Here is a 12,871-nt window from a genome sequence, read left to right as displayed (position 1 = left end):
TGCCTTTTCCAGAATGTTATATAAATGAAATCACACAGTATGTAAGTTTTTGTGTCTGGCTTCTTCCATTTACCACAATGCTTTTGAGATTGTCCATGTTGTTGCATGCACCGGTAGTTCATTCCTTTTTATTGCTCAGTGGTATTCCTTTGTATGAATTTACCACAATTTGTTTTCCTTTTACCAGTTGATAGGCATTTGGGTTGTTTAGTTTTTGATGATCATGAATAAAGCTGCTGATAATATTTGTGCATAGTTCTTTGTGTGGACATTATGTTTTCATTTCTCGTAGATAAATACCTAGGAGTGCAACTGCTGGATCATATGGTAAGTATAAAGAGCCATGGTGGCGCAAAGGTTAAGTGCTCAGCTGCTAACTGAAAGGTCAGTGGTTCAAACCCACCAGGGCCTACGTGGGAGAAGACCTGTTCCCTAGGGAACTCTACAGGGCAGTTCTACTCTGTAATATAGGATTGCTATGAGTTGGAACTGACTTGGCAACACACAACAATGACAACATGGTAAGTATATGCTAATTTTATTAGGAACTGCCAACCTGTTCTCCAAAGTGACTGTACCATTTTATATTCCCACCAGCAGTATATGAGAGTTCTAGCTACTCCACATACTACCAGGTAGTTATGCAAGAGTTTTTCTCTTGTGATTTTCTCTACCAATGTCCCAGCATTATATGTGTATAACGCCTCATCTCAAAATTTGCTTCCCCCTGCTCCCCAACAACATAAGCATAATTCCCATGGAACATCAATCAAGGATTCATCTCTGAAACCCCTGAGGAACCTTCCTATATTAATGGGCTAAAATTCTTCAATTATACCTAGAAGTAAAAATAAATGTGACCTGACAAGGAGTAGGAATGGAGGTTTGCCAAGTTATTTCCCACAGGGGAGGCGTTTGAAGAGGCTCCAATGAATATTACCTCACCAGATTTAGGTGACAGTAATATTCCCCCCCACAACTCCCAAGGGAGATGTAACTCAGTATTTATATTTGCCAAGCGCTTTCCAACTCTGCCAACCTCTCCTCAGTGATTTAGTCAAGGTGATCCAGAGAACTGGAAACTGAGCCGTGTGTGAATAGGACTCAGCCTTCTGTTGCGAGAATCCTGAATCCTGTTTTACCTCTTTTCACCTTTGCCCTGTGAGTCTGCCCGCCTATGGTAAGCTTTAAAGAAAATTCAGACAAAGGGAGGGGGGCAAAGATTTCCAAAAGAGGAGGAGTACTCACAGGACTGGGGAGGTGAGATCTCTAGGTGACTCCAAAAAAGAAAAAAACACTGTTGCTGTTGATTCCAACTTATAGTGACCCTATAGGATCAGCTGAATTGCCTCATAGGCTTTCCAAAGAGCAGCTGGTAGGTTCAAACCACCCACCTTTTGGTTAGCAGTCAAAATCTTTCCAGGGCCTAATATACTGTAAAATGCCAGGTATTTAAGTTCCTAAGACCTTATTGTGGCTCTCCAAGAGGTCTATTTTATTCAGTATGAAGTTCTACATTTCTTCTAATTACATATATATTTTAATTTTGCAATATTGGTAATTGAGAAGTTAGCCTATGTAATTACATGTAAGAAGTGTAGCGTTTCTGCAGAAAATAAATATGAAGCCTGTCTTGGGCTGGAAGAGGCAAAAATTACCTCATGGTTAATATTTTCTGACCTTCCATTCCCCAAAAATAGGTGAATATTTTTTTGGCACGAACTCTGAGAACATTCATTTAAAATGCTGAGGACTGTGGGATTGGACCACTGGGCCATAAGTTGTGTCCAGCTGTTGTACATAAGTAATGTTGTCATTTTAAGGTATTTATCTAATCTCTTCTGCCCTATTTGAGTGCTTTGAGTAGGGAAGGGGGAGAGCTGGGTAGAAGGGCTGGAAGTGGGTAAGTGATTGCACTACATGAGCTAAATCCATTTCTTCAGCCTCCCCACTTAGAACTGAGATGTGAACCTAGTCCTCTGGGATTTCTGTCTTCTATAATTTAATGTTCAAAATGAGAATATTTCTCATGAAGAGTAAAGCATGCAGTTCCACCTTTCAGTATACTCTTTTTGGAAAAAAAAAAGAGATTATATAATGGTGATTTTTTTTTGAGTGCTCTGATAGCACTATTAGAGACTAGTTTCATTTGTACTCTCACAAAGAAAATATATAAATGATTAAATAAATACTTTAATGTCTAAGTTTCAATAATTTTCTGAAAAGCAAAATATATGCTATATGCATCAAATTGCTTTTAGCTGGAAGCTTGTCTCTTATTCAAAATTGGAAGAGCTTATAAAATACCTTTCAATGAAAAAGCAAAATCTGTAGATCCAGTGCCCAGGAATATTGAAGGTGTTTGTATTCTAATAATTCTCAATAATGGCAATAACTTACTTTCTTTCCAGAGTCTATATATAAAAAGAAGCAGATGCTCCTGATTCTATTCATGTTTTCCTTCCAGATATCTTTTTTTTTTTTCAAAATCATAATTTGAGGCAGAAAAACAAGGACCTGAAGTGATTTTTCTCCTGCCCTCATGCTCCTGCTTTGACCCACAATCCTTACCTCCACTGTCACTGAATCAATTGTTGGTGGGAACAAGAAAAGGAATTAGAGGGAGAAGAACTGAGAAAATTGACAGAAGAAGAAAAGGAGGAGAAAATTACTGCCTATTTTAAAACTCTGTGGTTTATACAGACTCAGAAGTTGAAAGTTGCCAAAAGAGAAACCACGGCTATCTATTGTTTAAGAATCAGCCACCGTTACTGAACATTTTGATCAAAGATTATATAGAAAAATCCTGATCACAAGGGGAAAAATGCAGAACAGAATGGCAAATTCTCATGGTTTCCAGACTTTCTGGGGCCATGGAGGCTGGATGAACCCCTGAAACTACTGCCCTGAGATAATCTTTAAACTTCGAACCAAAAATATCCCCTGAAGTCTCCTTAAAACCAAACAATAATTTAGCTTAACTAATAAAGAATGTCTGCCTTGAGCATTACATTCTTTTAAGGTCTACCTATATGGCATCAAATTGACAACAGAAAGTTGAAAGATTAGATAGGAAACTTAGGGGGCAGTGAGTTTATGTCAGTGGAGGAGGAACAACTCAGAAAAGGAGAGTGAGAATGGTTACTCAAAGAATACAATCAATGTCACTGAACTGTACACGTAGAAGCTCTTGAATTGGTGTATGCTCTGCTCTGTATATTCTCAACAACAATAAAATAAATTATGTAAAAACAAGAACTTGCAAAAGTAGTTCTGGAAAGCAGCACAGTTCCTGTAATAATTAATAAGAGAACTTTATGGGCAAAGAGTTTGATAACATATCTTTTTCACGTAAGATGTATATCCTATTTTCACCTTTGTTTTTTAACAAGCCTGTCATATTTCTGGCTTCTATATCACAAAAATAAGAAGAGCTGGACCCCCAACCTTGTTCTTCTCCCCTTTTGTGTATGGTCTTTGAATTTTATCTTTCTCTGCTTCCTAACGTCAGGAATTTTAAGGAAAGAGACATGAGGAAGTCTTTTGAGAGTTTCCTAAGCCAATCCATAAGTTTTTGGAAGCTTTCCTATACTTTCTTAGTTACATTCCTAAAGCCCTTATTTGTACGTTGAGCCTGAGTTGTTTAATTCTTGGAATAACTTCTCAAAAGTGGTTACAATGAAACTATTAAAATCACAGACATCTAAATTTTACCTAAATTTTCAAACTTGATACAATGTCAATGGAACTACTCTCTCTTATTTACAGAACTATTCTTTGAAGTACACTTTTCTACGTGAAGTTGTATAACTCAAGTTCTGAACAGGAAGTCTTTTTGAGTTTTAGAATTTCAGAATTAGCTTTAACCAAGAAGAGGGACAGACTTAAAAGGTGTTCAGTAGGACACAGATTTTTAAAAGAGGATGGTAGCCAAATGTCTGTAGGGATCAATTAATCACCCGAGGCAAGTTCAAAACTCCAGTCTAAATCTTATGCTGAAACCTGCAATGTCAAATTTTTTGATCATTGGTCCAATACAAACTTGATAGAGAGAATTCAGTTTAACTGTGATGTCAAATTTGGGCAGTTTTTGTAATCACATCACTCTCGATGCTCATGGAGAGCTTTTGTGCATTTATCGCATTGTGTTAAAATGTGACACTCATAAATTTTTAGAAGTTATATGATTAGAATGATAAAGGAAGATTTGATTAAAAATATATCCCTGAATCTAACTTCCCATTATGTGGCCTAAAACCAAAAACCAAACCAAACCCGTTGCTGTCCAGTCAGCTCTGACTCATAGTAACCCTGCAGGACAGAGCAGAATTGTCCCATAGGGTTTCCAACGAGTGCCTGGTGGATCTGAACTGCTGACCTTTTGGTTAGCAGACGTAGCTCTTAACTACTATGCCACCGGGGTATGATGGCCCATTAGGGTAGGTGATGTTTGTGCTGGGAGAATTAGCAAGAGAGCACTTTGTTCAGTCCTAACGGGCAGCCCAACAGAGTGAGTGGTCTGGGGCGCACTCTGAAGGGAGGAGAAATTGTGGCTATAAGACAGCCTACCCTCGCACACACCAGACTTTTCTCTTCTCACTGCTCTGTTATTCGTTCCCCACCAGATCTTGAGGGGCATGAGTAAAGAGATTATTATGCCTCTAGAGTGTAGTACTGAAAATCAGCCTATACAAAATTAATGTAATTACTATGTTGATTTCCAGATGTTAGCTTAATGCCAGCCTATTAAAAACTCTAAAGATGAAGTTTAAAACAAACATTCAGAGTAAATAAACACACAAATAAAGAATGCTGCAAATGTAATGATAATCTGAAGCAGTGGTAAAAAGCTCCAAAGAGGGCATTTTAGAAATTGGTTCCAACCATCACTGACTGGGGTCTACAGTCAGAATTTCCTCTGGCCCTCTTCAGTCTTTTCTTTCCAAAGAGCCACCACATTCCTCGCTGCTCCCAGTCCCTGGCCTCTTTCTATTTGTGCCACTCCCGTCCCCAGCAACACCCATGACCACATCCCTTGGCTCCAACACTCCCTGAACTTTGCAACTACGGGGCTGGTTTCCTGTTCAGAGTTTTGAAATTCAAGGAAAAACCCTCCTGTTCAAAATCAGGAAACATATGCATGCCTCTTTATTGGTTCTCTTGTGTCCCCCTTCCAGCCTTCTGCCTTCCCTGAGCCTCACTTGAGGAGGCCAGGTGGGCCCTGAAGGCACACCAGTGGCTGTGGAGTCGAGTCTGACTAATGGTGACCCCTATGTGTGTCAGAGTAGAACTGTGCTCCATAGGGTTTTGAACTGCTAATGTTTTGGAAGTAGATTTCCAGGCATTCCTTCCAAGGCACCGCTAGGTGGACTCAAACCTCCAACCTTTCAGTTAGCAATCAAGTGTGTTAGCTATTTCCACCACCCAGGGACTCTTGGTGGCACAAAGCTCTAAGTTAAGATGTGCTGCTACCACTTTCTAATTCTATAGTCTTGAGCAGATTACTGAGGTTGACTAAGCCTCAGTTTTCTCACTTATAAAATTTTGGATAATAACACCTATTTCTTCAGGTTGAAAGAGTAAAAGGGACAATTCACATACATAGTGGTTGGAACATTATAAAGGCTCAATGGAAGGTTATTATAATTATTAACTTTGGATCTTTTTCAACATTTAGGTTTCTAAGCTTTTCTGATCTCCACCTATAACTGGGAAATTACTTTCTCTGCTTCTTACAGTAGATCGATGGTTTTTTTTTTCTTCCCTAACGCAGGTTTTTATTAAACCTCTGGACCCCTGAAAAGTAAGACAGACAAGACCCTAAAGACTAGTTACAATTCATCCTCTAGTAGTCTAGACTGCTTGGTTCTAAAATCTGCTGGAGAAGATAAATTTACCACTCTATCAGGAAAAAAAATTTTTTTTTTTTAATCTTAGAGTTGTGAAAAATTGTTCTTAATATAATTTTGTTTTTAATATTCTTAATTATACTCCTGGTACCGGGCTAAATAATTGTATTCTTTCACTATTGATTAATGCTTACATCAAGCAATTCTGACATCAAACTGCAGAGCTTACTGTTCCTGAAATGGCCAAGTTACACAAGCCTCATGACAACAGTCTCTTGTAAGTGACTTTGTAATGATAAGCCTCCCCATTTCCTTACTTCCTTCAGTCTCCACCTGGATTGAGGCACCAGTGGCATCTAAACTACCTGTTAGATACCACACTGTATATAGCTCAAAATTATTATCTTTCTTATCACGCTGTGGAAACACAGCTGAGATTCAATGTCTGTATGTTGCTGGGCATCTCCAGTAGTCTGAGCACTTCATTTTTGGTTGATATTTTATTCTTAACAGAATTTAATTTGCTGACATTAAAATGTAAAAGACAAGCATCAATAGCATGAAGTTTTGAGAAATAAATGAAATTAGCTTCTTCAATACTCTAAAGCAAATCCAAAATTAAACTAGAATTCAGTCCCAACTTGTTCATTATCCTCCTCTAAGATAAAACCTAGCACTGGCCAAATCATTATAAATTAAGCAACTTTATTCTGGATAGCAATCCAAATAAGGAAGTGTAAAACTTGGGTACTGATAAGCAGTTCTTATAAATGTTTCAAAAAAGTATGACTATAAGATTGATGTATACAGCTATACATGATGTCCTTATTTACCATGTATATTAAAAAAAAACCTGCTGCCGTCGAGGCGATTGAACTGTCCCACAGGGTTTCCAAGGAGCGTCTGGCGGATCTGAACTGCTGACCTTTTGGTTAGCAGCCATAGCACTTAACCACTACGCCACCAGGGTTTCCACCATGTATATAGGCATATAATTATCTCCAAAACATATTAATAATTATTTTTCAATTGCATATTTTATAGTCAACAGGTGCTATGGGGGGAAATTCTTGACTATCTGGGGGCTATACATGAGATAAAAATGTTTACACCAGGTTCAGCAGTATAATCATCAGACTCTGGGTGTGCCTTCCAGGGATATACTCCAAGGATTTTCAACTGCAACAACCCCTTAAAAGTTTCCCCTGCATTGACTCTTGAAGTGGTCACTCAGGACTTGTTTTATCGCTTTAGCTATTTCACATTTAGACAGAAGACCTTGCCTGATCATTTGTGGTAGTTTTCTTTTTTCCTGTGTTATTACTATAATTTTTTGTGTTTACTATTTTTATCTTTCTTGTATCACTTTCCCAAAGAACATATATTTGCCTGCAATTTGCTTGGATTTCTCAGGGCTGGCATTATTTAGACAGCTATATCAGTCCTGTTCCAGGTTCCAGAGAAACAGTCTATTTTAGATTTACTCAGAGGTATAAGCATGTTAAGAGGAATTCCAATAGTGAGCAATTATACATTTCTGCCTATACATGCATTTCCCACTTCCCGCTGAATTCACACAATTTATTTCTCTTTTTGATTTATTCACTCATTTTGTTTGCTGTATCCCTGTAAAACAGAAAAGTGAGATTTGGAGTTCTGAATTGTCTTACTGATGCTATAAGTGACAAAAAGTTATCAGCTGTGGCTCGTCATTCCAGTTGTTTCTAAAAGAGAAACCAAGCCATATTCTTGGTGTTTCGGCATGCTTACCTTGTCTGACGGCTAGTGTGGTGGTATAGACCAAGAACAGAAGGATGTAATTGAGGAAACTCTGGAATACTGGCGTATTGGCATGGAAATCTTCTGACAGGTATTTGCTGGTCAAGCCAATCCCACAAATAAGGAGGGATAACACCTGGCCCAGAGCCACTGAGATTAACATCTCCCTGAGAAATAAAGAGAAACACAGCAAAGATCAGCAGGAAGTCCATTAAAACAATAACTGTTAAAACTCATTGAGCACCCATACTGTGCACTGGGCTCAGTGCAATAAATGTTATTTCTTTTGATCCACTGCAGCAAACCTATGAGGAAGGTGCAATTATTACTGAAGTTTTACAGAGGAGGAAACCAAAGCTTTCAGGGGTTAAGAAATTTGCCCACAGTCACATAGCTAGGAAGTGGTAAAACTGAGACTTAGCCCAAATCTTTCCAATTGAACCCAGCTTTTAGCCTGTGTGCCCTGGGGTCTGTGGGAGAAATGAACATCACTTGATGCCCACCATTAATACAAAGTGTTCAGTGACACTGAGAGAGTAACTGAACACTGACCAAAAGGGATCATCACCCTCAGGTGCTTGTATCAATAAAGGGAGACTATTTCCTTTATCCAAGGAGACTTGGTGGCACAGTGGTTAAGTGCTCAGCTGCTAACTGAAGATAGGCAGCTGGAACCCACCAGCTGCTCTGCGGGAGAAAGATGTAGCAGTTTGCTTCCATAAGGATTACAGCCTTGGAAGCCCTATGGGGCAGTTCTACTCTATCCTACAGGGTCACTATGAGTCTGAATCAACTTAACAGCAACGGGTACAGTATTTCCTTTATCCACTGATGTTTCAGTGGTAGAATTCTTGCCTTCCATGAGGGAGAACCTGCTTCAATTCTCAACCAATGCACCTCAAGTACAGCCACCACTCACCTGTCAGTGGAGGCTTGTGTGCAACTGTGATGCTGAACAGGTTTCAGCAGAGCTTCTAGACTTAAATAGACTAGGAAGAAAGGCCTGGCAGTCTACTTCCAAAAAATCAGCCAATGAAAACCTTATGGATCACAAGGATCTGATCCCATTGTGCAGTGTCTCCATGAGTTGGCGCCGACTAGATGGCAGCTAACAACATTTCCTTTATCCATCCATCCATCTGTCAGTTTGTTGCACTGCGGTGACTTGCATGTTATGATGCTGGAAGCTATGCCATATGTATTTCAAATACTAGCAGGGTCATCCACGGTGGACAGGTTTCAATGGAGCTCCCAGACTAAGACAAGCTTGGAAGAAAGACCTGGCTATCTACTTCTGAAAATTAGCCAATAAAAACTTTATGGATCACAACAGAATATTGTCCAATACAGTGCTGGAAGATGGAGCCAGACTAGGCAATGTTTTGTTCTGTTACAGAAGGTCACCATGAGTTGGTGCTAAACTGACAGCAACTAACAGCAACAACACTTCCTTTATAGTTTGAAATCCTGGATCCAGGAACACAGAGGTAAAAGGGCTATACCAAAAAACCCATTGCTGTCAAGTAGATTTTGACTCATAGTGATGCTACAGGACAGAGTAGAACTGCCCCATAGAGTTTCCAAGGAGTGCCTGGTGGATTCGAATGGCTAGCCTTTTGGTTAGCAGCTGTAGCTCTTAACCACTACACCACCAGGGTTTACAAAAACCCATCTCCTATCCATTCCCAGACTTTAGATCTTAGTTCACTCTAGAAAAAGTTAATCATTAGTCTCCCTCTCTTTTGTTAGAGTTAACAATTGTGTGCACATCAAAATTGTTATTCATGAAGGAAATTCAGTGACGGAGGCGGTGTAATAAAATGTCTCAGATTATGTAAATTTTTCCTCTGGCTTTTTCATAGTCACTGCTTTTGTAAATCACTGTAACGAAGGCTAGAGGTGAGAGTCAAGGGCTTCACGTTGCAAAGAAATAAAATGCCCACCTGGGTCACATACATGCATGCTCACCACGTTCTGACTCAGGAACCAACACTGGAAGTACAAAGCAGGCTTCTGTCCTCCCTGAAAATCTCTTCTGACATTCCTGATTTATTTATAGAAACACACATATAAAATGAGTCAGCAGCAGTATTTCTAAACCAAAGAGCTTCAGGCAGAAGATCTGTGAGTGTTATATACTTCCTCCCTCATGACAGATGTATGTCCATCTTTCTGAAAGTGAAACAGAGACCTGGCAAGTGTCTTGTGGTATCTTTTTTTTTTTTTTTTTAAGGCAGCAGGAGAAGAAAAATCTTGGCCCATGAGATTTTCCTGAGATTAACCAGTCACATACTGTTATAGGCTTCTCATGGGTTGCCTTGTTTCCAGGTGCTGGCCTCCAACACCTCAATTCAATCTCTAAAAAGGAGTCAAAGAAAGAGTTTTAAATATATATTTTAAAATGCCAGTCTGCTGCTTAAATGATCCCCTATAGAATTCATAGACTTACAAGTCCTGTGGTAAAGTTTCTACAAAGATGGTTGCCAACATTTCCCCCCATCCTTCAATGTTCACACAGCCCCTCCCAAAGGGAGGTGAGATCTATTTCTCTTCCTCCTGAAACTGAGCTGCTCTTGTGACTTGCTCTGACCAACAGAATGTGAGGGAAATGATGCCATGTGACTTCTGGAACTAAGCCTTAAGAAGCCCTGCAGCTTGCTCTTTGTGCCCTCTTAGGATCCATCTTCTGTGTAAAGAAACCTGAGCCAGACTACTAAATATGGAGAGACCACATAGAAACAGAAAGAGAGACCCCGCCAGCTACAGCCACCTCAGCTGAAGTGCCAGACAAAAAACATGTAAATGACAATTCTGGATCTTCTAGCCCCAGTCAAGCTGTGTCATCCTATACCAGGTGGCACAGAGATAAACCATCCCTTTCGATCCCTGCCTAATTGGAGAATTGTGAGAAATAATAAATGGCTGCTGTTGTTTCAGAACCTGAAGTTTTGTAGTTGCTTGTTATGCAGAAATAGATAACTGAAACAAGACCCTTAACATTCTTCCCTCACTTCCACTACTTCTAGAGCTTCTCCTCCTGTTTCTCCCCCTATGATTTCCCCACAAAGCACGAGCTCCAGTCTTACAGAGCTACTTGTACTTCAGTGAGTCATGGCCTTCTTTGCCAGCATTTCTTTGCACATGTTATTATTTCCAGAATGTTCAACCTGCCTCTGTTATTCGGAATCCCATTTATCCTTCAAGATTGGCTCCTATGTCTTCCCTGCCCTCTCTTCCTTGAGATAGTTCTTCTTTATTACCCCTATCTCATTGTATTGTTACAACTGCTTTTACATCCTTTTGCTCTCTGCCAAAGGAGCCCTGGTGGTGCAACGGTTAAATACTCAGCTGCTAACCGAAAGGTCGGCTGTTCGAACCCAGCCACCTAGTGGCTCCACAGGAGAAAGACTTGGCAATCTGCTTCTGTAAGGACTCCAAAAAAAAAAAAAAAAACCCACTGCCATTGAGTCGATTCTGACTCATAGCGACCCTACAGGACAGAGTAGAACTGCCTGATAGAGTTTCCAAGGAGTGCGTGGCGGATTCGAACTGCCGACCTCTTGGTTAGCAGCCATAGCACTTAACCACTACCCCACCAGGGTTTCCTCTGTAAGGATTACAGCCTAGAAAATCCTATGGGGCAGTTCTACTCTGTCACATGGGGTCGTTATGAGTCGAAACCCACTCGATGGCACGTAACAGCAATAAAACCCTCTGCCAGACATGAAGCTTATACAATAGTCCTCATTGTATCTACAGTGGGGAATATTGTTTATAGGAAGTAGAAAATAGAGGGATTCAAAGACAGTGCAGAGTTAGAACTAGGTAACATTGAACAGATTATTGGAATGAAGGGGTGATAAAGGAAAGAAAGGTGGAGGTAAAAATACCAGGACTAACTTAAAGATTTTTTTTTTATGCCTACCAAAAGGAAGTATAATGTCCACTGACCAAAAAAAAAAAAAAAATGATAAGGAGTTGGTTTTAGTGGAAAGATAATAAATATTTCAGGTACATTGAATACGAGCTGTCAGAACTTCTAAAAGACCCAGCAGTATTAGAAACATGGGATTAGAGTTTGATAGGTAGGTCGGCCAAAAGATAAAATGTGAAACTTATACACATAAAAGTTACAGTTACAGTACTGAAAGTGGATGCTATCAGCAAGGAAAAAAGAGTAAAAGAGAAAATAAGAGGTTCTGGGAAAAATCCTTTGAGGAATACCAAGGAGGGATAAGAGGATACCAATGGAGTTAGACGTGGTTAGAGGGGTAAGAGAAGGACCAGGATAAGCCTTGGTATCAAGGAAGCCAAGGGAACAGAGAATTTCATGTAGGTAATAGTTGAAATAATGAATGTTGCTTGGAAGGTAATGAGAATGAGGACCTACAAGAGGTGATCTGGAAGTCAATGCCAGAAGTTTAAAGACTAGTTTTTGCTGGAGAGCACCAAAGCAATATTGATATAATAGAAACCAAGAAAACAAAAAATTTCACGGACAGGATAGTCAGTGGTGACTAAATGGATAGAAATTGAGGAAATAAGGGTGTTGACTTTGAAGAATGAAGAAGAATTCAAAGAATTATTTAAAGAAGTTTGATCTAGTCACAACATAAGACAATAGTGAAATGACAATTAAAAGAAATAATTCTAAAAATTATTTAAAAATTAATTTAGAGGGTTCATGATTATCCCATAATTGGTTTGCCCTTGTTTATTTGCATAAATTTATATCCTTAAGTGGAAGAATGGGCACAATTTCAGCTAATACACCAGGAAGTTGCTCATGATGCTAAGTGTGTCTACTGGAGAATGCTGTGTAATGGAATGTGTGTTCCACTGTAAAACGAAGGGTAAAAACCAATGTTATAACATGGTGATTTTTGCAGCTCTTTAAACTACAACAATGTTAATTAAAACCTTGGCAATATCAATAACTTGGAAGAAGATAAACAAAGGAACAAAAGACTTGAATAACACTAGGAACCAACTAGACCTAACAGACTGATAGAGCATTCTACCTACCAGCAGAACAATATACATTCTTCTCCAGTGAACATGGATCGTTCTCCAAGATAGGCCATATTTTAGGACACAAAGCAAGTCTCAATAAATTTGAAAAGATTAGAATCATACAAAGTATCTTTTCTGATCACTATGGAATAAAACCAGAAACTAATAATAGAAAGAAAACTGGAAAAAACACAACTACATGGAAACTAAATAACACACTACTAAGCAAC

The 12,871-nt window shown here is 39.2% G+C and overlaps 1 protein-coding gene across 1 annotated transcript in view; it reads right to left on the bottom strand.

Annotated features, from left to right (window-relative positions):
- The window catches only part of SLC35F1 (solute carrier family 35 member F1), a 544,808-nt gene that overhangs the window by 212,191 nt on the left and 319,746 nt on the right, over positions 1 to 12,871 (bottom strand). The window contains exon 5 of the mRNA XM_064294807.1: positions 7,620 to 7,795. Coding sequence (XP_064150877.1) covers positions 7,620 to 7,795 — 176 coding nt within the window. The remainder of the gene's footprint in view (positions 1 to 7,619; positions 7,796 to 12,871) is intronic.

The sequence above is a fragment of the Loxodonta africana genome, chromosome 1, assembly GCF_030014295.1.
Source record: "Loxodonta africana isolate mLoxAfr1 chromosome 1, mLoxAfr1.hap2, whole genome shotgun sequence".
Classification (NCBI taxonomy): Eukaryota; Metazoa; Chordata; class Mammalia; order Proboscidea; family Elephantidae; genus Loxodonta; species Loxodonta africana.
Note: the sequence above shows the minus strand (reverse complement) of the source record. Positions and strands in the feature narration are given on the sequence as shown.